The sequence below is a fragment of the Ixodes scapularis genome, unplaced genomic scaffold, assembly GCF_016920785.2.
Source record: "Ixodes scapularis isolate PalLabHiFi unplaced genomic scaffold, ASM1692078v2 PGA_scaffold13__105_contigs__length_92229423, whole genome shotgun sequence".
NCBI lineage: Eukaryota > Metazoa > Arthropoda > Arachnida > Ixodida > Ixodidae > Ixodes > Ixodes scapularis.
The window spans coordinates 22,089,446-22,117,324 of record NW_024609839.1 but is presented as its reverse complement, the minus strand read 5'-3'; the positions used below and the strand labels follow the sequence as shown (position 1 = coordinate 22,117,324).

General features: G+C 46.6%; 1 protein-coding gene across 1 annotated transcript in view; it reads left to right on the top strand.

Annotated features, from left to right (window-relative positions):
- The window catches only part of LOC115332175 (neprilysin-1-like), a 97,197-nt gene extending 76,708 nt beyond the window's left edge, over window positions 1-20,489 (top strand). Inside the window, exons 17-20 of the mRNA XM_042289828.1 lie at window positions 15,428-15,493; window positions 17,692-17,793; window positions 19,246-19,322; window positions 20,390-20,489. Of these exons, the coding sequence (XP_042145762.1) occupies window positions 15,428-15,493; window positions 17,692-17,793; window positions 19,246-19,322; window positions 20,390-20,489 (345 nt within the window). The remainder of the gene's footprint in view (window positions 1-15,427; window positions 15,494-17,691; window positions 17,794-19,245; window positions 19,323-20,389) is intronic.
- The last annotated feature ends 7,390 nt before the right edge of the window (window positions 20,490-27,879 follow it).

The window sequence follows — 27,879 nt, the reverse complement described above, 5'->3', positions numbered from 1 at the left end:
AAAGTCGAAAACACGCAATTAATAACAGTAAATTAGACGTCAAGTCGAAATCGCATTCCCGCCATGACGCCACGGTCTCGATTATTCTTAAGCAAATTTACCGTGAGTCCCATCAAGTGTGACGCTAATTGAGCCTTGCATTCATTTGTAGTGCGCTTTTACACGACGGTTTTCTGAACACACTTACACCCAGGTAGCACGCCAGAGGAATGCCCAACTTGGGCAATGGTCTGGCAAACATAAGGGCCCAACTTTGGCGCAGTTAGGTTTTTGCACCATGGCACTCATCAGTGCCAAAATACGGTGCCTAACTATAGCGCTCGTCCGTCGTTTGTGTCTCTTCCTCTGTCCTCGCCTTTTCTGCGCTTTTAAAACCAAGAAGAATAACTAGCAACTAGCCCAACTTTCCACCCTACTCCTAACTATAGCCTTAGGTGGGCGATCCTAGGGCATGCCAAAGTTTGGCTCTTCTCTGGTACGCCAGAGAAGCGCCAAAGTTGGTGCCATACTTGAGCCATAACTGCCATAGTAAATCCTAATCTGGAAATTCGGGGCATGCCAAGGTTTCGCGTTTCTCTGATCCACCAGAGGAGCACCAAAATTGGTGCCATACTTGAGCCATAACTGCCATAGTTAGTCCTAATCTGGGAATTCGGATCATGCCAAGGTTTGGCGTTTCTCTGGTCCGCCAGAGGAGCGCCAAAGTTGGTGCCATACTTCAGCCATAACTGCCAGAGCAACGCCTAATTTGGGTATTTCGGACACGCCAAAGTTTGGCGTTTCTCTGGTACACCACAGGAGTGCGAAGTGTGCCATACTTGAGCCATAACTACCAGAGCAACGCCTAATTTTGGTATTTCGGCCACGCCAAGTTTGGCTTTTCTCTGGTCCGCCACAGGAGTGCCAACGTAGTGCCATATTTGAGCCGTAACCTCCAGATCAACGCCGAATTGATATTATTTCGGACATGCCAAAGTTTGGCGTTGCTCTGGTCCGCCAGAGGAGCGCCAAAGTTGGTGCCATACTTGAGCCATAATCGCCATAGTAAATCCTAATCTGGGAATTCGGGGCACGGCAAGGTTTGGTGTTTCTCTGGTCCGCTAGAGGAGCGCCAAAGTTGGTGCCATAATTCAGCCATAACTGCCAGAGCAACGCCCGATTTGGGTATTTCGGACATGCCAAAGTTTGGCGTTGCAAAGGTCCGCCAGAGGAGTGCCAAAGTTGGTGCCATACTTTAGCCATAAGTTCCATAGTAAATCCTGGTCTGGGAATTCGGGGCAGGCCAAGGTTTGGCGTTTTTCTGGTCCGGCAGAGGAGCGCCAAGGTTGGTGCCATATTTGAACCATAACTACCAGAGCAACGCCTAATTTGGGTATTTCGGACACGCCAAAGTTTGGCGTTCTCTAGTACGCCACAGGAGTGCCAAAGTGTGCCATACTTGAGCCATAACTACCAAAGCAACGCCTATTTTCGGTATTTCGGCCACGCCGAGTTTGGCTTTTCTCTGGTGCGCCACAGTTCTGCCAAAGTAAGTGCTAGATTTGAGCCATAACTGCCGCAGTAAATCTCAATTTGGCGATTCGGGGCATGCCGAAGTTTGGGTCTTCTCTGGCTACCCAGTGAAGTGCCAAATAAGTGCCAAAAGTGGCAAGGAAAGCCGAGATGCCTGCCCAAGTTTCGAATATATCTGGTGTGTCACAGAAGTGATATTTCACGCGTCCTAGAAGAGAATTAAATTAAATAAGCGTTGGAAACACGAAGGTAAGATATTGTCACGACTTTATGTGCAACACAAAAAGAGTTCGGCTTCGTGGAAAAACAAGAACTTTAACTTCTTCACTTCAGTGTGAAGTCCCAGCGGAGTAGATGAAAAGAATGTCCCAAAAAACAAAGCTCAGAGTCACGCGATGGCACGAGCGCAAGACGCTCGTGCGACCGGCCCGTGCGTCTGGTGTGTGGCACTGCCCAATGTCACGTGCTTATCTTAATGCGATAGCCTGTGCCATCCGCCGGTGTGTCTAGCGCGTGGCACTGCCCTCCCCTTCCGATGAAGCATCGTCCCGATGCTTAATCGTAGTGTACCATCTTTTTTTCTCACAAGCACAACAGGCGATGCCCAGGGACTTTTTGATGGCTGTATAACGTCGTCATGGAGCATTTCTTCGACCTGTTGCCGTATCGTTTCTCGTTCCTTATGCGAGACCCTGTACGGTGGCTGTCGTTTCGGCGTTGTTGCTTCATCCGTGATGATCCGATGTTTGGCGACAGTCGTCCGGCGCACCTTCGATGACGATGAAAAACAGTCATTATACCTATGTAAAAGATCCAGCAGATGTTCCTTTTCTTTTTCTGGGAGCTCACGATTAACGTCAAATGTTCTTGTGGAGGTTGTCGTTATCTTGCCTGGCAGTGAAGCTTCTAGTGAAAAGGACCCACTGACATCAGCGACGTCCTCAAGGTAGGCGATGGTAGTTTCACGGGAAATATGCTGGTGTTCGGAGCGAAAGTTCGTAAGTAATAACTCAGTTTGTCCGTCGTGGAGATGAACGAGACCCCTGGCTATGCAGATTCCCCGTTCCAGCAGAAGAGAAGAGTTCGCCTCGGCGATTCCTGAAGAGGCAGTCTCGTCGGTTCTTACAGTCACGAGCATGCTGCTACATGGCGGGAGACAAACCTGGTCATCCGTTACTCGGAGTGGAGAACGCCGTAGTGTTGAATTCTCCTCTTCAACGCATCGTGCAGTGGAGAATGTGATCATTTGCCTACGTAGGTCTATGATTGCGCCGTTCTCTCCGAGGAAGTCCATTCCGAGTATAACTTTTCTTGAACACTTCATGAGAACGACCAAACTGGCGATGAACGTAATTCCTCGTATCTGGATTCTCGCTGTGCACCTGCCGACCGGTGTAATTAAATGACCTCCAGCCGTGCGGATTTGTGGCCCCTCCCAAACAGTCATAACTTTCTTCAGTCGAGCGGCAAGATTCCCGCTTAACACGGAATAATCGGCGCCCGTGTCGACTAGCGCAGTCACTTCGTGTCCGTCGATAACCAGGGGGAGGTCGGAGGTAGTTAGTTGATCGTCGCCGTACGGTGTCTCCATGTCGTCGTCTTGTGCGTCTCGCGTCGTTGGAGGGTCTTCTCGGATTCGGGGGCAAGCAACTTCACCTCCCGAAGTCGCCACCTTTAGTTTCCCCGGCGTGGACTTGGCGACCGTGCCCTGGGAGCGTCAGGGGAGGAGCGGCGTCCAGAATACTCGTGACGTCTCGGTGACGGAGACCTAGACTGGCGTCGATCAGCTGAAGCACCAGCCGGTTGGTTGAGGTAGTCCTCGATTTCGGGTGGTCGCTGGTCGTAGCGCGGGCGGGGAGCATCAGGTGAGAAGCCTCGAAGTCCCATTTGGCGGTATGGGCACTGTCGGTAAACGTGCCCTGCTTCGCCACAGTGGTAGCAGAGCGGCCTGTGATCTGATGTGCGCCAAACCTCCGTCTTCCTTGTCGGCGGGCGCTGTTCGCTAGGGCGTCGAGTGAACTGCCGTGTTGGCCGCGGATAAGGCGGAGCTTGCCTGGAGAAGTAAATGAGTGGTGCGGAATTCCTCACGGCGGCAGCGTATGACAGAGTGCGCTGTTCCGAGGCTTCCTCCTGTACTGGTGTTATGCCAAGGGCGTTTTGAACTTCTTCCCGGATGATTGCTGACACAGGGGCGACGGTGGGTTGAAGTACCGGCGTCTGTAACTTTCGAAGTTCCTCACGGACGACACCTCGAATGAGCTCACGAAGGACGTCGCTGGTACTACCGAAAGCCGTTACTAGATGGTCTTGCGAGGCAGTCGGCATTTGGCGTTCGTACAGCCGGGAGCGCATCTGTAGCGTTTTCTCGATTGTAGATGCCTCTGCGACAAACTCAGCCACCGTCGAAGGAGGATTCCTCACGAGGCCTCCGAAAAGGTCTTGCTTGACGCCTTTCATCAGATGCCGCACCTTCTTTTCTTCGGTCATGATCGGGTTGGCACGACGGAAGAGGCGAATCATCTCTTCTACGTACGCGACGACGCCCTCATTGGGGTGCTGCGTTCTTGCCTGAAGCAACTGCTCAGCCCTCTCCTTGCGCTGTGCGTTGGCGAAGGTCCGCAGAAGCTGGGACTTGAATTCGTCCCATGAAGTAAAGCTTGTTTCTCGGTTTTCAAACCAAACGCGGGCTGCGTCCTCAAGCGAGAAGTAAACGTTCCGTAACTTCAACGAATCGTCCCAGCCGTTTAGTATCGCTACCCGATCAAAATGCTCAACCCAGTCTTCCGCGTCTTCGTAAAGGTCCCCGTGGAAAGCCTTCGGTGTTCGTGGAACCTGAAAGGCTATTTGACTCGGGGCAGCAGGGGAAGACATGATCCCTGTGCCTGAGGTCTCGGTTCTTGCTGAAGCCTTGTCCGAAAAAAGCCCGAACTCCGCTGGTAGGCCTTGCTGTCGTCGGCTTAAGCGAACGTCGGCGCTTAACGACGTGCTTCCTTCGATGTGGGCGTCCCTAGCTGGGCTGGGGTCACGGGTGTTCGAGGATGTACTAGACGTGAGCATGTGGAGGACATTACCCCGCACCTCCACCACTTAATGTCACGACTTTATGTGCAACACAACAAGAGTTCGGCTTCGTGGAAAAACAATAACTTTAACTTCTTCACTTCAGTGTGAAGTCCCAGCGGAGTAGATGAAAAGAATGCCCCAAAAAACAAAGCTCACAGTCACGCGATGGCACGAGCGCAAGACGCTCGTGCGACCGGCCCGTGCGTCTGGTGTGTGGCACTGCCCAATGTCACGTGCTTATCTTAATGCGATAGCCTGTTCCAGAGCCGTTTATACTGAGAGAGTTTGGCCTTCTTAAGGAGATTTTGACAGTCTGACAACCACAGCAGCGTAGTCTGACAACCGGGGGATGACTACTTCCGTCCGCCATATTGTGGCTCTGACTCATAGGAACTCTACGCGATTTCTCAGGAATGAACAAGACAAAGAAGTAACGCCATATTGTGTTATCGCGAAATCCGCTTGTTCTAGCGGCCAACAAGCTCCGCCCATCGGCCAAACTCTCTCAGTATAAACGGCTCTGGCCTGTGCCATCCGCCGGTGTGTCTAGCGTGTGGCAATATCATCACCTCAGTTCCCAAGGCTCACGGCAATATTTCGCAGTATGGTGCCAGTGCCGTCCGAAAGTCGGTTCCAATATCGCTCAAATGTCCAGTTTTGCACCACCGTTTGATATCCGGCAGGTAGTGCCATACAGCTGTTTTTCCCCGGCCTAGCGTTCGCGCAATATTGTGCGAATACTCCACGATCCGTCTGCTCCGTATTGGCCGAACGTCGTGCAAGTATATGTACTATCGCGGACAATATGAGCTGAAACAGCGCTCCGGCCTGTGCACGGCACTACGTGCACCGCCTGTCGCATCGCTCCCTAAACACGGCGCACCCTTAAGCCGAGATACATTCTCACTTGCGCTCACTGCGCCGCTGCGCTCTTCCGGCCGTCTGCTAGCGAAAATATTGGTCGACGGAACCACCATCACGATGCGTGTGCCGTGTAGCCCAATGTTTACGTTTTTAGCTAACGTGCATTTCAGTGCATTTCAAGAAAGCGCCAAAGTGGAAAATGCGTCGTCACGCTCGTATCTCCTCGAGGAGCGCTGCCTGACGAAGCTGCCTTGGCCCCCAAAAAGGAGCCGATCTGAATATCATCGAAAACATTTGGAGGCGCATGAAGGTAGCCATGTCACGTCGTCCCCTCCAACGCGCCACTGCCCACAAATTGTGGAAAGCAATCAGAGGTGAAAGGGAGTGGCGTCGGGCTGAGCCAGACTTCGTGGCCGCGCTCTATGATTTCTTACCGGACAGGAGGAGAGCCGTGGTCGCGGGTCAAAGGAGAATGACGCGGCATTAAATTATTTTCTTAAGTTTTACTATGCCTCAGGACCCTCTGAACCGGATTTCTGCCGATTGGAACAAAGCTTGATGCTACGGTTGCGACACACTGTTTAACGCCGTTAACCACGCCTAATCTTTTGTGTTCTACAATGTCGTCTGGATATTTTCTTTCGATTAAGTTTACATCTCCTTCTTCGGGAAAATATATGACTGTTTGTTCCACTTTATTGAGACTATGAATGTGTAAACAAAAAAAACTGGTGTCTTGTCAGCAACTTGTTTTGTTTGAAACAAACAGGTGGGCCCTGTAATAAGGAAATTATATTTTTTGAACCTTTTCATACCAATTAAGGTTACAAAACCTTCCTAGTAACATGTATGCTTACCATTTTTTCAAACGTCTGTGATCAATGAAAAAGAACAAAAAAATCAATACATTGGAGCCAGACTATATCCGGCATACAGATTTTGGTCTATATTTTACGATGTCCTACTTTGTGCATGCCCCTATAATCGAACAAGAACAACCTCCAACGTTTTTTGATGTGACTTTCAAAAACGATAATCGCAGCTGAAATTTAAGACACTTCACCAGTCAGCGTTTTTTTTTTCTTCAACAGTCAGCGTTTTTTGCACGGGATTCTGCGTGATAGAGTAAAGTTAATCAATTCCAAAAGAGGAACGACAAGTGTAATGTTTTGTTCCCCCCGCCGCCCTCGACACACATGCCCGCTGTCGCACCCGCTGTCTCGCTTGCAGACGGCCGGAAGAGCGCAGTGGCGCAGCGAGCGCAAGTGAGAATTTATCTCGTACTCTTGGTGCGTCATGTGTGCGGAGCAAGGCGACAGGCGGCGCAGGTAGTACCGTGCGCCGGCCGGAGCGCTGTTTCAGCTCATATTGTCCGCGATAGTACATTGTTTATCATTTGTTAGATATCCAATCACATATACAGAAAAACAAATTTGTTTCGATCGCTTCCAGAAGTTTATTAAACCCCTATCATTACACACGCTCTATTCTCGACATATTTGCACAGGTTACACTTCTCTCACTCTGTAAAACGAGAAGCAAACTATAAAATAGAATTAACACTGTCCTTATGCCAAGAAAAACTCATCACACAAAAAAACCTCGGAGATTGAGAGGAAAGCAGGACTACCATTAGAAGCATGCTTTCAGTGTACTTACTAATAAAAGAGCGATATCACGTAATCCTTGATAGATGCATAATCCAACTCAGGCACCCCACAAACACATTCGAGAAAGAAGGTCGCGCACATTCAACTGACGTCTCGTTGCCAGCGAAGGGCAGTTTTTGTCGAAGCGCGACCAACAAACAGATCACAAGAATTCCACAAACTTAGGTGAAAAGAATGAATGTTACCGAAAAATTGGCATGGACGTATTCCGACCGTTTACGACAAAAAAACAGGGCCGCGTCTGCAACGCACGAAAGCAACAGAACAATGAAAAGCCCATTTCGAAAACCGGACCTACGTGGCCCGCCTATTTCTATAACTAGGCAAACGGCGAAAACAACAGTCCCAGAGATCTCATCAGCGTGACAGACAAAGTAACGTGACAAATTTTCGTTCTAACGTTTTTGTCCTACGCGTCCTACGTAGAGAGGTCGCGCCGGGTCACGCGTTTCGCTCTACCCTTTTGATTTGCTTAAAGGGGCTGTCGCGCTCGCTGACAGCCACACGAAGACGCAAAAGCAGGTGGGGAGGATTTGCAAAAGGCGAGGCCACTTTTGCCTGTGACCTTGTCGCCTTGCCTAATCTCTCAGCGTTCGGCTTCCATTCTGGGCCTCAGAAAGATAATATCCTTTCTTGGTGCTTATGTTTTGCGGGCTTGTCGCCATCCGATAGGCCTCATTTATTTATCTCGAACTCGCTCGCTGTGACCTCCCATGGCTATCGTGCCGGCGAAATTAGGAGCGCAGCCAGGACATTTTCTTCCGTGAATGACGATCGGGTGCTTGAAATCCGAAGTAGCTCTTTCGGCGTCCATTTGATGTTCTAGTAGTCGGTTGTTGAGGCATCGTCCCGTTTGCTCGATGTACCTGGCCCGGAGGACAGGGGGATCGCGTACACTTCCTCCGCTTCCTCTCTTCCGCCAAGATTTCTCTTTCCGGTACTCCCATGGAGCGGGCGGGCTTTGAGCTTGAAGCCGAAAATAAATGTTTGTTAAAGTTGAAAGATTGTCCTGTCTGTATCGTCCCTTTTGTGTCTCCACTTTCCAAATGTTTAAAAAGTACCAACACGCTAAAATCGTACAATTTCCGGGATTTCATTCTCATTCACCAAGTGTGATGCGGGAACCGCACCACGGAGCCCCGGTCGTGTCCGCTCTTTGTTATCGCTATGATTTGACAGTGCTCAATCCCAATGCAAGACACGCACAGAGCCACGCTCGCTTTTGCAATGCGCTGCCAAATAATGATATCTCTTGTGGAGACGTGCGCACATCAGTCTCGCGCAGTGCTAGCTCAATGGCAGAACTTTCTGTAAAGGCGCATTCACACCGGGGATGGAAGCAGTCACGCGATCCGACTAAATTGCAATGCAAAAAAAAAGTAAGTAGATGGTAAATCTGGCGTGCGCGATGAGCGAGTCCAATGCCTTTGTTGGCGAGTCGCTTCTCAGAAACTCTCGCTCCGAACGCCGTTGATTGGCTGGGTCTCTCCGCGACTAGAGCGCATCGCAAAAAGTCAGGTCAGCAAGCAACTGCTCAAATCCCGTCGCTTTTTGCCCGCGATGGTCTCTTTTGCAATGAAAGTTATTGCTCGACTATATCGCATCGCCTGTGTGAACGCGCCTTAATGTCGAACGAGTCTCACGGCGCGTCCCGATATTGGCGTGTGTATCTACGCGCGAGTACAACATCCGGCACAATTTTCGTTTGCAAAGCCTGGTCCAGCCGCGTCAAAGCATTTAGCCAATCTTTTAACTAGAGAAATCAAGATACACCCAAAATAAGATAAAGTTGACAGCCGATTAATGCTTGATTTCTATTTAATTAAAATTACGACCACCCGCGTACATCAAATACCTCATCAGCCGAACTGCAAGGCAGTAAGCCTAGTTCTTGCTTGTGACAGTTGTAACAAGGGAGCTGCAGGTGACTACGGCGGGAGCCGCACGTGAAGGGACTAGCTGGTGCAGAGCCAGAAGAAGAGAAGGACGACGGGGCTACGAGGGGCTTGGCAAGTGCTGCTGTTCCGGCGAGCTATAAACAATATTTTGTTATCCTAACAACTGGCGACGAGGTTAAGACTACGAACCATGTTATTATAACAAGTATGTGAAATCTACCGCGAACATCATGCCAAAGTTAGAGCCGTTCACGGGGGAAGGTGGTCAGGAATGGGAAGAGTATGTCGAGATTGTGGATCAGTTCTTCATCGCGAACAACATCGTCGCAGACAAGCAACGAGCCGTGTTTCTGAGCAGCTGTGGCAGGCCAACGTACTCACTCCTGCGCAGGCTGCTGGCACCCATCAGACCTTCGGAGGCCCCTCTCGCCAGATGTCTTGAGTTGCTTACAGAGCATTACTCCCCGCGACCGTCGGTGATTGTACAACGGTATCATTTCTACTGCCGCACACAAGACATCGGGGAAACCGTGAAGGAGTTTGTCGCCGGCCTGCGCCAATTGGCCGATCGGTGCGAATTCGGGGCGGAGTTGGCGAACAACCTTCGGGACCGCATCGTGCACGGCATCAGGAATGACGTGATGCGGAGGAGGCTACTGGAAGAGCCTAACTTGACGTTGGATCGGGTGGTGGAGCTAATCACGAGCATGGAAGCCGCCGCGAGAGGTGCTGAACAGATCACCGGCCGAGCGAGCGGGACAGCCGAGACAGCGGTGAACCGCGTGACAGCACCGTCGACATCGGCGCAGTCAGCGGAAGAGCGACGCAGCTGTTTCCGTTGCGGCGGCAAGCACCGGGAATCAACGTGCAAGTTTGTAAATAGTGTTTGTTTCAAATGCCGGCAACGAGGTCATATATCAAGACTGTGCCAGAACAAGACAAGCCACGAAGGCAGAGTCAGCAGCAACGACAAACATCGCGAAGGAAAAACGAAGCAGACGCTGAACTCAACTCAGACACCAGCACACCGTTCGGTGCACGTCATGCAAGCTCAAGACAGTGAAGAGTCAGATTCGAGCGTTGTGGGGGACCTCTGGCCGTTAAACCCGAGCGAAAAAATAGCGCTACCAGGAAACGGCCGAAAAGAGGAACCAGAGTTCAAGGACCCGCCAATTTTCGCAGAAGTGACGATACAAGGAAAAACTGTACAAATGGAGCTGGACACCGGAGCTGTGTTTTCGGTTATGGATGAGACTGAGTTCGAAAGACGGTTTCCAGATACCGTCATCGAACCATCAACCGTTAAACTGCGGGGCTACTTCGGTCAGCTGGCTGCCGTAGTCGGCAAGGCGACGGTCATGGCGGAGTTTGGCGGGAAAGCTGAGCTACTACCTTTGTTTGTTGTACGAGGTGGTTCCCGGGCTCTTCTGGGACGGAACTGGGCAAGGGCTTTCAACATGCCTCTAGATCAGCTCGTCAATGTGCATCAGGTGAGCAGCACTGAAGAGTTGGCAGGCAGATTTCACTCCGTGTTTTCTGAAGGATTAGGGACGCTGAAAGGAATGAAAGCAACTATCAGCGTACCGGAGGGAACCAGACCCAGGTTTTTCCGACCGCGAACTGTACCTTTTGCGTTGCAAGACCTGGTAGCGCAAGAGTTGCAACGCTTACAGCGCGACGGGATTTTGACCCCCGTACGAACGTCAGAGTGGGCGGCGCCTATCGTACCTGTACTAAAGAAGGATGGTAGGATACGAATTTGTGGCGACTTTAAACTCACAGTCAACCAAATGGCTATTACAGAAGTGTATCCGGTACCGAGACTGGAAGAGATGTGGGCGAAGCTTGCTGGGGGAACAACGTTCTCTAAGCTAGATCTCCGCGATGCGTACCAGCAGATTGAACTGGAGCCGGCAGTTAAGAAGTTTGTCAAAATTAACACGCAGAAAGGACTGTTTCAATACAACAGGCTGCCTTTCGGAGTAGCGTCGGCTCCCGCCATATTTCAAAGAGAGATGGAAAATCTTTTACGAGATTGTAACGGCACCATTGTCTATTTTGACGACATCTTGGTCACAGGGGCAACAGAAAATGACCACTGCCAGAATTTGGAGGCAGTCTTAAAAAAGTTAAGTGAGGCCGGGTTGAAACTCAAACTGGCAAAGTGTTCACTTTTCCAAAGAAGTGTGGAATATTTGGGACACATTATTGACGCTGAAGGAATCCACCCCGCACCCAAAAAAATCGAAGCGGTAATCGAGGCGCCAGAACCCTCGAATGTCAAAGAACTACAGCTACCTTGGATTACTAAACTTTTACCGAAAGTTTATGCCAAACGTGTCATCGGTGTTGCATCCCCTCCATAAACTGCTGAAAAAAGGGGAGGCCTGGAGTTGGGGTGCTGAGGAACTAGCGGCGTTCAATACAAGCAAAGCGATGTTGACGTCTGCATCAGTGCTAGTGTATTATGACCCGAGCCAGCCGGTGGTACTATGCTGCGATGCGTCACCATATGGTGTTGGTGCGGTCTTGGCGCACAGAACAAGTTCCGGGGAAGAAAGGCCTATCGCTTTTGCATCCAGGCGTCTATCCGCAGCTGAAAAAAACTACAGCCAACTAGATAAAGAGGCCCTGGCCGTAATATACGGAGTGACTAAATTCAACCAATTCCTGTGGGGTCGACAATTCGACATTTGCACAGACTACAAGCCATTGCTGGGTCTTCTAGGACATGATCGGGGAATCCCACAACAGTGCTCTCCTCGAGTGCTTCGATGGGCGTTAACGTTGAGCGCTTATTGCTATCGACTGGTATATCGACCAGGGGTCAATCTAGGAAATGCGGATGGGCTGAGTCGGCTGCCACTGCCTGGATCCTCGTTCAAGGACCACGCGGCTGGGGAAGTGTTTATGCTGGAAAAGGCGTTTCCGTCGTTGTTCTCGGCAGCAGCGGTAGCACAGGCTACAAATAAGGATCCCATAGTGTCGACAGTACGAGAGGCTTTGTGGTCTGGGAAGCGTCTGCCGGAATCTGCTGATTGGAGGACGTTCTCATGTCGACTAGAGGAATTTTCAGTGCAGGACGGCTGTGTATTGTGGGGTTGCCGAATAGTAGTTCCAACATCACTAAGGCCAGCGGTGTTGAGCGTGCTACACGAGACACATCCGGGTATTGAGAAAATGAAAATGGTCGCTCGGAGCCATGTCTGGTGGCCAGGCATAGACGAGGCTATTGAAAACAAAGTAAATGGTTGTATCATATGCCAAGTTCACCGGCGGGCACCGAGGTCGGTACAACAAACACCATGGCCATTCCCGGAAAATGCATGGTCACGTCTACATGTTGACTTTGGAGGGCCGTTTCAGGGCATCTATTTCTTGGTGCTAGTTGATGCGTTCTCCAAGTGGGTGGAAGTGCACCGGGTGCCCTCACCATCGGCTAAAGCCACAGTGGAGTGCTTGAGATCAATCTTTGCCACACACGGCCTACCTGATGTGGTCGTTAGTGACAACTGCCCGGCGTTCGTCAGTGCGGAATTCAAAGAATTCCTGGCAAGAAATGGAGTTCGTGCTATCACTATTCCACCGTATCACCCTGCCTCAAACGGCGCTGCAGAGAGGGTGGTACAAACGATAAAAGAAAAGCTAAAGAAAGCTAAACCAGGGTGTTTCGAAGTCAAGATTCCCAGAATTCTTTTTAATTACAGAACGACGCCGCATCACCTGACTGGACGAACACCAGCAGAGTTGTTGATGGGGCGGCGCCTAAAGACTCCCCTGGACCTGCTGCACCCAGATCTCCGAGTCAGAGTAGGGTTCAAGCAGCTACAGCAGAAGGAGCGAGCGGACAAATCTGCAAGAAGAGACGGATTACCACAGCCTGGTGATCGTGTCTGGGCTCGAAATTTCAGACCAGGAGATCGTTGGGTCCCTGCAATAGCTGAGCATCCCACCAGTGCATCGTCGGCACGAGTGATGCTGGAAGAGGGCGGCACCTGGAATCGCCACGGGGATCACCTGAGGCAACGAGCACCAGTCCCACCACAAGACACCTTGGATGTGCAGCAGCCATTGGAGAGTGCACAAGACAACATGGATGTGCAGCCACCATTGGAGAGTGTAGTTAACATGCCTCTTGGACAACAAACTTTCATGCGGCCCGAAGACAGCGTAGCTAGGCAGACACCATTAGGCAGTGTGGTAAACCTACCTAGTGAGCGTGTGCGTGACATGGGTGGTTCTTGTGTGTCTAGAGCCGATATACAGACTCCGAGTGCGGTGCGGGAACGCTCAGGACAGGACGTTCAGGGCGAACCTGTGAGAAATGACACTTTGAGACGTTCAACTAGACAGCGCAGACCTCCGATACGGTACTCTCCTTGATTGACACTGTGAGTTGAGGGGGAGGAGTGTGACAGTTGTAACAAGGGAGCTGCAGGTGACTACGGCGGGAGCCGCACGTGAAGGGACTAGCTGGTGCAGAGCCAGAAGAAGAGAAGGACGACGGGGCTACGAGGGGCTTGGCAAGTGCTGCTGTTCCGGCGAGCTATAAACCATATTTTGTTATCCTAACATTGCTCTTGTTTGGTAATTTTGGCCCGTAGCTGCCAGATGACAGCCGAATTATCGGGAAGCAAAGCCTAACTTTAGCACTTGTTTGGAGACTTTGGCCCGTAGCTGCCAGATGCAGCCGAACTATCGGGAAGTGAAGCCTAACTTTGGCACTTCTTCGGCGACTTTGGCCCGTAGCGGCCAGATGACAGCCGAACTATCGGGAAGCAAAGCCTAACTTGGGCACTCGTTTGGCGACTTGGGCCCAAAGATGCCAGATGTCAACTGAACAGCAAGGTAGTAAGCCTAACTCTGGCATATCTGTGGCGATTTTGGTCCGAATGTGCCAGATGACAGCCGCACTATCAAAAAGTGAAGCCTAACTTTGGCATTAGTTTGGCGATTTTGGCCCAAAAATGATAAAGATCTGCCGAACTACCGGGCAGTAAGCCTAAATCTGGCATTTGTTAGGCGATTGAGGCCCAAAGATGCCAGATGACAGCCGAACTACCAGGCAGCGAAGCCTGAGTTTGGCACTTGTTTGGCGAATTAGGGCTAAAATACCAACACTGTTGCCAAGGAAGGTCAGCTTTGGCTCTACTTTGGCTTCTTCGGGCTTTTTAATGCCCTAAACTCCCAGACGCAAGCCAAGTTTTGGCCCAGAACTTGGTGCTGCCAGGGCAGTGTTTATATACAGGGTGTATGTATTCTAGCTGCACCAAACTATAACATTAAGGGTTAAGAAGTTATATAAATCATGTTTTCATTCTGTTTATATGGCTTGGCGGATATTACTTAGAAATATAGCCATCACTCTGGTCAAGCTAATTAACTAAAATTTGTGAATGAGCTTTTTAATTACTGTATAAGGATATTTGTTTACATTACAAGCCTTGAGGCGCTCGTATGCCATGATTTTTCTTCTTTCGAATTCCCGTAATCAGCTCGTGTTCTGCGATATTCGTCCCCGAATTCAGCACTTTTATCAGGCCAATGTAGCGAAGTTTGTTTATAGCACCCACTTTCGCGGGCTTGTCGGATTGAATGAAAAACATGTTTGGTTAAGTATTAAATTCAAAAACAGATATCGGAACACGGACTGGTTAAGCGAATTCTAGAAAATGAAACCGTCTAGGCATACATCCACCTTAAATTTTGTAACAAACATATATCCTAATTAAAGTAATGAAAAAGTTAAAACGAAAACTTTTTTAGTTAATTAGTTTGATGATAGTGATGGTTATATTTCTATCCAATGTTCGCCGAGCAATATAAACACGCCGGGAAAACCGCATTCATATTACTTTTATGATTGTATTTAAAAATTGTGCGGCTAAACAATTAACACACGGTATGTTATTAACATGGAATAGGCACTTCCGCATCAATTACGGGAAATTTAAGTCACTCTGGAGCGACTGTAATGCCACAGGAGACCAATGATGTGATCTAGATTATCACTTAGAAGAAAGCCAGCAAAAGCCGCTGAGACTTTAGTACCAGGCGGGCGCCGAAAGATAGCCTTTGGTTTCTAATTTTATTTGTGGTATTGCTAAAATGACGCTATTTTAACCAAAGCCCCTTTAAAATTATTCGTATTTAATAGGCGCCCGAGCGTCATGCTCTTGGTCGGGCTGTGTAAGAGAGACTGACTTAAGACAAAGATTGATGACGTGTCTGCTTTTTATTGAGTTGTGATTCAGATATATTTGTTTATTTTTAACCGCTTGTCTATAGTAGATGTTTTCTCCCTGAACGTTGTCTGTGTACAATATCAATTTCGCGAATTTCGGACAGAAATAGCAAATACTACACCAATAATGTGAACTACAAGGAGGCAATATAATTTCTTTATATTCATAATTACAGCTGTTCGGGTTGCGGAATTTGCGAGAAAATATTGCGGACAACGGCGGCATCAGGATCGCATACAAGGTAGTTTTTTTTCTTTCTTCGTGCACTTAACGCCCACAAAATTGTAAGCAAGCGCCAATATTGGCAAATTTTCTTTCTCATGCCTTGTAGAGGTACTGAAAAAGAGACAGTATTTTGGGGCAAATAAATGAAAAAATCGCGATTTATTTAATTGCTGAAATAAATTAAGAAACAAACAAAATAACGAACGACACGAGTTCCTTTTCTATAAAACGTTGGTCTCGTATCGTGGATTGCGTTTTTTTTATTACTTCCGCCTACTGTAAGTTTCATCGATACGCGGTTCAGTTGATTTAGACTGTGTTGTGACTGATTGAGTAATTGATTGAACTATGTCATTGTTTTAAGAGTGAATTCATGCCGCATCTGCGTTTTTTATTATAATCGCTTTCCAGGCCCCCCACTTTAAGGAGAAAGAAGCTCGCGCTTTATCCCTGGATATGCTTGGGTGTGCTTTCCTCGTACCCTGGCCACCAGCAAAAACGCTTTTGCTCTACACCTTCAACTGGCTAGATAAGAACGAACGCGTCAATAATTTGTGTAATTTGTTTATTTCTTTTTGTAAAACAAAGATGCATACACTAAAAGTTACCGCAATATTTCTCTTTTTTTTTTAATTTGAACTATTTACAAATGGTTAACATTTATTTTTCATCTGCCAGTTAACTATACACACACATGCCTATGCCAGAGGTATTGAGCAATTGGAAACATAAAATTTTGGATGGAATGTACATGTTCTACATAGTTACAAAATGTTAATTTTCTAAACGGAATTTTTTTTTCGCTACTGCAACCAGAGCGCGGTCAACACGAAGGACTCCAAAGAATGACGAAGCACGCGCTTTTCGCTATTCTAGCATCAGCTTGCAACATTTTTAAATATATTTATCACATTTAATAAATAACTTGTGTCTCAAGAATACTAAATTTAGGGTTGCAAATTTGCATTTTGAAGGGTTCGCGGTTTGTAAATTATTTAGGTCTACAATACTGTTGATCTGCCAGTAGAGGGTTAACATTGCCAATTCTGCTTGTGGAATATAGGCGTGGTTCGACGGTCAGCCCAGTATTTTGAACAAAACTAATGTTGCAGATTAAGTGCTACTCTGCGTCAATAGTGTTTACCCTAGTGCACGTCTGCGGTCCCCTAAATAAATCTTATATCTCCATTTATTAAATAGTCACAGGTAAAGTACCTCGACATCAAATTCTATTCCCAGTTACGACCACAGCTCTGTAAAACAAAAACAGCTTGCAGGTAAGCTAGATGAGTATGAAAGACTGTTCGAGCTCATTTTGTCCGCGATAGTACAGTGCTTAACAGAGGTTCAGCGACCACTAAACTTCCAAAAATACTTTTTTATTGCCAGCTATTCAAAAGCTAAAGTGGTCACTGCAACAGCTGGAATGTTTTCCCCGGGCTGGGTTGTGAATGGAGAGCCAAACCTTCACCACGTTTTTACGTAGTTTGGCTTTTGGACGCAGAAATAGAACAATGTTCTAAAACCGGATAATCTTGTTGCGGCGTTGAGTTTAGGAATCTCTGTACCAAGATGATTTTTCATACACTCATCTTGCAAACTGCTTAAATTTAAAACGAAAGAGCACACCTTTTACTTCAAATAAACTTCTTACTCTCGAACTAATTAAAGCTGAAAAGTTGTGAGGCACTAAGTTTTGTTTCACATAATTGTGCTAACATTTTTTTTATTACAATCGGATCAAGGGCAAGTGTAAGTTTGGTGATATTTTATTACTGACACTGCAAAAAATATTATAAAAAATATGAATCATTAGCTCCGAATGCTTTTTATATTCTAGCTCAATTACCTGTTTGTAGAATTTTTTCTTTGCCTGTATAGTTATTTTTATGCGCATGCGCGAGTAACGTAGGCTCGGGTTAGAAAAAAAAAAGGATTGTTGCAAAACACTTTGTGCGTTCCTGGAACTAATATACATTTTAAGAATGTTTCAGTTGGGATTGCAGGCAACAATTAATTGATTTGATTGAAGTAATATGCTGGCACCCGTTTATATCGCTTTTTAAGCGCTAGCACCTCTTTATATCGTTTATATGACTAATTAACGTAATGCTTCACATCTGTGAGAGAGCATGATATGCAAACGCATTACACAATGCTTCGGAAAACAGCTAAAACTGCTTACTTTAATGAATAATATGGATGACGTTACAGGCTCTGCAAAATGCCCTGAAGCGGAATCCTACAAGCCGAGTGAAGCTACCTGGATTTGAGAGCTACAGTGCAGAGCAGCTGTTTTTTATTTCATTTGGAAGTGTAAGCCGAAATATTTAACTATGTTTACACAACTATTGGGTGTTTCAGCTATTTCGCGAAGGCTTTAAAAATATGATGCACTCTGGCGTGTCAAACCAACGCAGTATTGTTCCTAGATATATAATCAAGTCAATATATTGTTACTATTATGCTTCAAATTGGCTAATTAACACAAATTAATTAGCACAATGTTTAAATTATAATATGTGCGCAACCTTTTTAAGGAAAGAGTTCCCAGGGCGCCATGAGAAACATCCCATCGTATAATGAGAACGATAATAATCTCTGGATAAGGGGAACAAGTGGGACAAAGGACAAACACAAACATTCAAACAGAGCTATATGTGATTCGTGCGCGACTGAAAAAATCCGGCTTGTCCTGGTATCGAACAAGGAACCTTTCCATTTCCAGTTGAGCGCTCTACCAACTGATCTAACCAGGAGTGAGACACCTGTAGAACAAACACGTTTTATCAGCTGCCACCAGTCTAACATCAAGATGGGTGAACGGTCTGGCCTGCCTTTCAAGGTTATGATGTTAATGAAATTAATGCCAAGGTGCAAGCGCTCTGGTCAAGGATGATAAAATCAACTTAGCTTAGATATGAACAATGGGTAGCTTCGGAACAACCTTCTGCGAGTTCAGATGGGTTTTCGTTTAGGCATGGCAGACGTGAAATACTTAGAGAAACTATACTAAATCCGATTAAAAATTATTCGGGCAAAACCACTCCTTGCTTCAAATCCCTTAAAACTCTAAATACACTATCTTCATATGCCTAGGAAATTGTATCAGAACGCCGGTTTTCTGGGCATAATATTTAGTGTACATCGTCATTACCAGAGTTACTATTCGTAGTTTCCTGATTCATATCTGCGTATCTAAAAAACAAAAACTCCTTTGCGTTCTCGTGCGTCTCACGCCTAGTGTTCTGACCTGATCTACCGTTTTCACTAGTATTCTGTCCTGTGTGAATATGCCAAAGTTTCTATGCAATTTGATTTATGTCTGGTGAGATCTCGGGGTCACAATTATTTTGTAATCTAGTGAATGTCAAAATATTTCATTAAAAAACAAAGTATATGTAACGCATTTCTTTTTAAATTTAATGTCTCTTTTAAATTTCCGCAGTTAAAGGATTGTTTAGTCAGTTTTCTTTTTTTTTGCTTACATTGTTAAATCTAATATTGAGTCTGCAACAGGTCCCCAATCCGGAACCCTTGCCAAAACGTTTGGCGACGCTACTAATTTAATAATTCGGCTGAGCCCAATGCTTGAAAATTAGAAAGTTCTTAACTGTGAAACTTGTTTTGAGCTCCTATTAAAACATTCTAAAATTGAAATCGAGGGACGAACATGTCAACTAAATGTACCCCTGTAGTGTATAATATTTTCTGGTCAATCTGTATTACCTCTATAAACACACGTTATTCTAACTCCTTTTCTCACAGATGTTCTGCAGCAAAATGACTCCGGAAGCAAGGATACACTTTATTAGTACAGACCCCCACACGGTACCGAGACACAGGTTAGCAAATTTCTACTAGCTAAAAGCTAGTTCCTCTTCAAACGAACGGTCACTTAAAATTTCATTGTTACTTACCAGAAACCACAAGACTCAGAGTTATAACTAGGTTAAAAACTTGTATTCTTCTATAAAGTCCTGATTTTCTTTTTGAAAAGCCGTAGGACGCATTGGTTTTAAAATACTTTTAAACACAAGAAGAAAAAAGAACGTGATTGGTACAGAACAAGGCAGCCACCAACCGCGCCAGTCTATTACAGCGGAGCTGTTAAGGGTAGGTTCCCGAGGATCATGTCCCGTACAAAACACTTGTCGACAAAAGCACCTCTGGACAGCTACCGCCATCTATAAGCGACGGCGGCAAGCACACAACCAGTATGGCTGCCGCCGTTGCTCGTAGATGGCGGCAACCTTTCCAGCTATCGTAAAAGAATGGATAGTTGGGCGGCGCGTTGGTGGGAATTCATCGTAAGAAACAGCGAGAAAAACGGACAAGGACGAAGAAGAAACACACATGACGACCGCAGCGCTCGCCACGTGTGTTTCTTGGTCCTCGTCTGTTTTGCGGGCTGTTCCCTACGCTCTTATCAATTTCGGTTTGGACTCACGATGGGTCGGTCGCGTACCCTTTCGTGGAAAGTGCGGCAGGAGCGGTGGCGTACGCAGCAGCGCGAATCTGTCCGCAACCGACATTAAGTATTAAAAGAAGACAAGAATAATTCGTTCAGCATAAAATTTAAAATAAGGCCAAAACTTGTTTCTGGTAAAAGAAGAATTTTCTTTTATTACTTAGTATTTCTCAATAGCCAGGCCCCTGGAGTTGCTGACTATTTAAAAATATTTTGTAAGAAGGAACCACTAAGATTTATATATTATCACAATTCTTCAAATCAAAATATCAACGTACTCTACCAATTTAAGCTAACAGCGCTGATGGTTGGTGATAATATTTTGAACCTTCCTGTGACATAGTTGACTAGACTAATAGTAGTAAACTATTCTCAACGCGTGTCCTGGTGTATACGCTTACTAATACTAATTCGCGCAAAACATGGTTCTTTTATTTACAGGGTAAATGTGGCTTTGATGAACTCTGTCGAATTTTCAAGCGCTTTCAGCTGCAGAAACGATCAAAAGATGAACCCGAGACAAAAATGCGTGCTCTGGTAATAAACATGTTTATTGAGAATTGGAAAATAAAGACATGAAAGAACACAGCGAAGGGTTCAGCGTTTTATTTAGACATAACTACATTACAAATGATTATTCAGCATGTTCTAGCTTACTGAAAACAGTCGGTGTTTGTTAAACGTTAAAAAATATTTCGACGTACTAGCATTTGTTTAGTTATTCTGATATTGAACCTCTACCTAGGAGCGCACATACCCCATTAGTGCAAAGTGGGCTGTCCTCGGGAGACCCACAGGAGCCCTACTTGGGCAGCCCACATTGGACGCAGCTTGGGGCCCGAAAAAGATGTCGGCAGCTAACAACGCTCGTGAAAAAACATTTGAAATTCAAACGGGTAGGAAACTAGCCAACCCGTTTGATTCAAATGGGTGGCCAACCTGTCGATCCGTTCAGATAAAACGTGATTATGGGATACGGGTACCCGTTTGAAACGATAGCCGTTTGATGCCCGTGCCCGTTTGATACGGGTGCCCGTTCAACCAGGCACGTGACCACACATGTGAGCGTGCCATTCGGATAGGCAAATTATTCGCTAGCCCTAAATCGGTATCCTCTGGAAGGTTGGTTATCTTAAACTCATAGACCTATTTCTAACTTGGAGGAAACGTGTGAAAAAAATCGTGCTCGCGCAGGTACTTGCAACCGGGCAGGAAAACAGACACAAGAGATGATTTTCAATTCGCCTAGAAGTTTATTACAACTTATTCCGTAAGCAAGTAGAAACGTGCAAGCGATCTGTGAAATGTGAAGAGGCACTCTAAGCTTTTATACAGCCGAGGTAATTTCAGACTATAATGGCAGACTCTGGGGAAAATTATTTTCCCGGCTGCCGCAAGATTAGACGCTGCATAATTCTATGGATAATCTAGAAGAGTACGCGTAGAACGGTCAATCGTTGCCAACAAGTAAGTTGCAGTGCACTTACCTTAATAATAGCGGACTTGAAAGATGTAATGCAATATATATGTCGACACGCTCAAAGCAGGACAACCACGCAAACACAAAAACAAGAAGGAAGGCTCCTTGAAGTTTCAACACGGTACGGCGCACAAGCTGTCATTTGCCGAACCCAACCAAACCGCAAGAATTCCTGACTTTTTGCAGAATCGCTTGTTGCCGATATAAGCGTAGGACTTTTCGAACACTGATAGCTTTGGTGCTCATCCAAAACGTTGTCGAGAGACATCCTAATAAGACCGCAGGGAAAGCCGGCGGATCGAAGCAGGTAGGACGAACGAATTTCGAACTGCACAGGACTAGGGAGCCTCCATGTGCGCTTTGCTAGGGTGATGCCACCCTTTGTAATACCACTCGCCGACAAACCAGCAGCCATTTTGGTTCTCAGCGATAATCCGTGGGGCTTATAATCCTCCCGAAAACTAGCACCTTATCTCACAAGTTCAGAGCAGCGTTGTGGAACCCACGGAGGGAGGATTAGCATTTTCCCCCTGGGATGGGAGGACCGATGGACACAAAGGCCACTTTCCGGCGCACGGGAAACAATGAGAGGAACAAAATGGCGGTGGACGAGGGTCTGGGAAACGGAAACAGGCAGTTGGCATCACTCTATGCATGAAGGCACCCTACACTGGACAATAAGCAGACAAAAAACAAAAGCGGCTGCAAGCGCGCCCTTGGCCGGATCTCGGAGGCTTTGCTTATCAGCGTGTAGCGTGCCCTCCTCTCCCGGGTCACATGACAGAGCTGACCAGAGAGGAGGAAGGGGCGAGATCAAGGCGCAGGACCACCGGGACACCCCCACCCTTCTACAAAAAAAAAAAAAAAAAAATTGCGACTAGTTTTTTTTTTTTTTTCGCAGTCAATGATAGAGGAGAGGGTGCACCAATCACTGTACACGCGCTTTCCTCCTCTCTTGAGATTGCCACAGAAAGCTGACCGCGCCGCGTTTGCAGCCTCGGAAAGCAGGCGAATTTTTTTCAGCACGCCTGAACGCTGGAGGTGGCGCGCGCCGGCCAGAAGCTCGGCTTGGGCCCGAGCGAAAAAAGCACCCAGCGCGAGCTTGTAATTTGACTGCTGCAACAGCGGGCCTGCTCTCGCAATGCTCGATGTTCGTGCAACCACGTGTTCACGCGCTACCTTCGCTGCGTCTTGAATTGACGCGAAACGGTGTCCAGAGCCCTCTGCGAGAGAGATTCGAGCTGAATAAGTAAATTGATGGAACGAAGAACGCCAAAGTTTTAAAGTTCTGTCAAAAATATCGGCTGAGCAACGTCGCATGTTTACGTAAAAAAAAAAAAAATTGTTGATTGTTGTTGCAGTATAAGCGAACATCATCGCAATCAAAATATAAATGTAATTACTTGCATTACGCGGACGATTGTAGATCGATGAACTGGCGCTTCCGGCTTACCCGAAAAAGGCTGCCACAGCTGAAACTGTCGTGCCCATATCCCCTGATCTGTACGTTCAGTATTAAACGGGCTCCGGAGAGCCGTTTGATTAAACCGGTACAGCTCGCCGGTCATTGGTCACCCGTCTGTGCAACATGCATGGTCACTGGTTTGAGCAAACGTGCGACAACTTTGCCCAAACGAGTGACCCATTTACTCAGATAACTGACCCGTTTGCCAAAGAAGTGACCTGTTTGCCCAAATAGGTGACCGTTATGGCTCATACGGGGGACCCCTTTGAGCCATACGGGCGACCCCTATGACAAACTGGTGGCCGGTATGGCTGAACTGTTAACGGTATGAACCCGTTTGCTTTCATATAGCCGCCAAATGGTTTTTTCAGTAGGGAAGCGTTTTCTTTATAGGGCCCATAGTGTTTTTTATGCACAGTCCACATAAGATAGCCCCGTGAACCTCGTTCCGTTCTGGGTCATTTCATAATTTCCCTCCGATGTGGGGTATTGCAGCCTAAATTAGGATGGTCTTACTTTCCCCGTCTGCTTATAAAAAAAAATTGTCGGTATTTTGATAATTAGATAAATCTGCATTCTGTGAGAATTTTGGAAAGCGTCTTAAACTAGAACATAAATATTGGGCAGTCCCAGGCTACAAAGTGCATCACCCGAAGGCTAAGACCAGATGCCGGATGAAATCGTCGAAAGGCAAGCTCGGGCTATTGTTGTTTTTATACGTGGCATAAATGCCACGTACAACAACATGACTACAGTATATTACTGTAGTCATGTAAAATATTTGTTATGCCTTGAACGGAGTTACCATGCAAGAATAAGCAATATATGTAGTTTTTTTAGTACAACAATTTACTTTTTTGTAATCGGCAAAAACAGAGCACGACAAAACATGCACGTTCAGTAGCAATGATTATGTACGCGCAGAAAAGTGTAATGTGTGTTTAAATTTCAAACTTTATATCCACGCAATTGAGGGGCAAGTATTAAGTATTCAGATTGGAATAGATGATAAAAAAATAGAACATTATTGTCACGCTTGGAAGTTTGCAAGACTCGAAAATCGTGAAAGAGGAACTATTTTTTGACTCTTCGAATTTCCGTGCATTTCAAATTTTTTACTGTTATTTAAACGCGCTCTCCGAAGTTTATTCTCTTTCAATACTTCCTTAAAAACATACTTTAGGAGTAGCTTAACTAATTTTAATGCTGGTGCAAATACTGTTCACCTTTTATAAAAAAAAATAAAAAATTAGCCTTAAGCCGTGCTCTACTTTTGCTAGTTATTTGTGTATTCGCCAACGTAGGAGGCGGCGCAGTCACCACAGGGGATCCTGTAGACGAGTCCCTGAGCCTTTTCTTCTGGAGGACGATCCTTTGGAAGAGAGAAGAGGCGTCCAATGGTGGACACCGGTTATTGTGTCACACTGACGCAGTATCTTCATAAAACGCGCGCGAGCGTCTCGCTTGTGCCATTGATGTACGATACGCATGCGCGGTTGTGTGGAAAGGGGGGGGGGGGGCGTTTTCTATTCGATTGTGCCTAAGTTTTTTGGACGTGTTTTTCGAAAACCTCGCAGGACACCTTTTCTGGTTCATATCGTTTATTGATCGTTGCGACCTCTTTCGCAGAGCCTCTTCAGTGGAGCAGACAGTAATTGGTCTCGTGAAGAGTGCGGAAGCCACAGAAGATTTGTGCGTTGCAGGGTGGTAGGACGAGAAGTTGAGGTATCGGCCGGTGTGTGTCGGTTTTTTGTAAACTTTGAATGCCAAACGGTTGGACTTTCTCTTCATTAGCACGTCCATGAATGGAAGAATGGAAGAATGAATTTCGCTGGTCAATACCAGCGAAATCAACAAGCTTTACCACCACTTACACTCCATCGAACCTGCGATACAATTTACAATAGACCAATCTTACCAGCCAGTCTGACTACGCCACCGCTGTCGCGCTGCCGCAATGCATCGAGGGAACTTTAGTCTTTACGCGTGTGACAACCTCGCTGGAGCTCTGCGCGTGCAGGGCAGGAACAGTCTCGTGTTCTGCCAATTGCCTCCTGTGAACTGAAGTTATGGCGACCACACGCGTGCGCCGAACGCTTGGTGAGATCGGTCTATTGAGCTGGGGCCTGACGGTTCCCTTTCATTCATAGGCTCAGGAACTCGTCACCAGGATCCCCCGTGGTGAATGCGCCGCCTCCTACGATGGGGGAACTAAACACTTCCCAAAACGTCTACGTCAGCATCAGTATGACATCAAAAAGAATAACGTGCAGGGCAGCGCGCTGGCAGAAGACGTCCAAAAAGAGGGTCACACGATCAAATTCAACAATTGCTCTATTCTTGACATGGAAAAAAGTGGCGAAGACGGTTTTTATTAGAGCCGTGGTATATTCAAAACAACAAAAATAACGTCAACCGGCCGGCTGGGACACTTCCAAGCGCCTATGCCTGTCCGGTTTGCGGTGCGTCACGCGGGGTGCTACGAACCATAACACACGTGCACAAACAACGGCCGCTTTAAAGAAGCCAAAGGGGAGATCGGTGGCCGAGTGGGCTAGCGCACACCAGCTCGGAGCACGTGGAGCGAAAGCTCGCTCTGCAGAACCAAGGATACTGGGCTCAATCCCCGCCCCTGCCCGTTTCGATCTGGATGAGCATCGTACCGGCATGCGGTCGTGTATCAATACTGCGTGGTGCACGTTAAAGACCCCAGGCTAGCGGTTGTACTGCACTGGCTAGCTTGCTCATCTACAGCTGGGAGACTCGCCCTTGGAAGCAGACCAAGTTCTAGGCTGTATAAACATACACACAACCCAATTTTTATTAAAGAAACCAACAACACCGGGCAATTTGCAAAACGGCGACAAGAACGAAAACAGTTATCCGTGAACAATGGGCCTAATTGGCCTTGGAACGTAGGGCTCTGTATTATTTTCTGGTTAGAGTTTTCCTTTTACTTTAATTATCACTGCTAACCAAAAGCATGTCCACCGAAAGGTTTACGTTCAATTGTGTCACTCATACATTATTTAAGGAAGAATGTGCTTATGCTCGGAATATACCAAAAGCCTGACACCGAGTGTGACAAAGAAGTGTTAAACTCCGAGGCAAAATGAACCATACACAACCCTCATAACAAGCAAAAAAAAAAAAACTTGGAAGACATTGTTAGTCATAATTAACAATACGTAAACGCGATTAGGTGGCACTGCACGTGACGTCTCATGCAGGTCTACTGCGCGGTCGTCGCACGTGAAGAAAGACTAATGTTAGCTATATTCCTCAGCTGCGCGGTAGCACAACTGGATGGTGATATCGTTCTATTGAGACTCCGAGTATATTAGGTCTCATTCATTCCGGCATAAAGTAAAAGGAAAGGGGGATGGCGGACTCGATAATGCCCTCTGTGGCAAAAACAAACCGGAATATTGGGAAACTATAATACGAGAAAATACAAGACCTGCATGACGTAATGCGCATCACAGCGTAATGTATGCATGCATGCTTGGCGTAATGCGCATCCTCTTCGCATGGTAATTAAGATTTTGTAAACCTTCATACTGCATCTGGCTCGGTCATTGTTAATAATTGCATGATTGCAATACATGCTGCTTGATGGTTGCTGTTCTCCCCCTCCCTGTTTATATATATATATATATATATATATATATATATATATATATATATATATATATATATATATATATATATATATATATATATATATATATATATATATCCTGTATGTTTGCTATACTTCGTTTCACCTTAGGTCCGAGCGTGGCCGATGTTATGAGCCGAAGGGTCAATCAAACAGTGTCAAAAGCGAATAGTCATGGCGTGCTCTCTGCGCTTCACTAGCCGGCAGAGGAGCACGCACAGAGAGACGGCGAATACCGGCGGCCGGTCCTATCAACTGCAGAGAGGACGTAATGACGTTGAGCCTCTTTCGCGGTTTGATAGGCCCTTCGGCTCATAACATAGGCCGCGCTCGGACCTAAGCTGAAGCGAAGTATAGTCGACTGTTGTAAACCTTGTAATGTCGTGCTATTTGTTTGTCGTCGTATGTCTGAATTCATATGGTGTACCCCACTCCCACTTAGGCCTTGAATGGATTTAATATGCTCTGATTAAAAAATAAATAATTAAAACAAGCGGCACCACTAGGCCAAGTGGCCTAGTGGGGATCGAACCCCCGATGATGCCACCTTCGGTTCGATGCCTTTGCTCGGAACCACCAGTAGAGCCGCCAAGCAGACTTGTACACGTTACTGAAAAATAGTAAGGAATTACATTTACAATTACTCAAGGCTAAATTGTAATTTATTACAATTACAATTACCCTCCCATGAAAGTAATTGACCGTTACCCCAAAAAGTAATCCGTTACTTTCGTGGCGTTACTTTTAACATGATTGTCCTCAAGTAAGAAACAAAGGGAAGAGGGTTATTCAAGTTCTTATTGTTGCCACCTGTTCCATTTAATGACCTTGAGTATTTTGAGCAACAGCTGGCTCTCGAATGTCTCGTCGGACATTTTGCATTATCTCTTACTCAATATGTCGACTGCTACCCTGAACTCCATTTGAGCTGAGGCACTGGATGGGAGTGCCATATTGTTCTTCACGAATGCTTAATGCTCTGCATTGAACTTTTTCAGCGAAGCAAGGAAAGTACTATTTACCTCGAATGTAGAGCAAAGCTTCGTCGTTGCAGCCGTTGCCTGCTATTTGAGAGATTTAGTAGATCCTTCCGATACCTCCGATATCCGCGATAACGGTGCCCGATAACGATATGATGCATACGCAAAGACGGCGGCGAAGTATCGGATATCGTTATCGGAGTCATCGGCACATTTCGGGATCTATTTCACGCAGCGGATAACGCGGGCCTTTTCACACCTCGATACTGGCGCCATCTAGAAGTTGCGCGTTCAACCGGATGGATGGATGGATGAATACGGCTGAGCCCTTTGGATCGGGCGGTA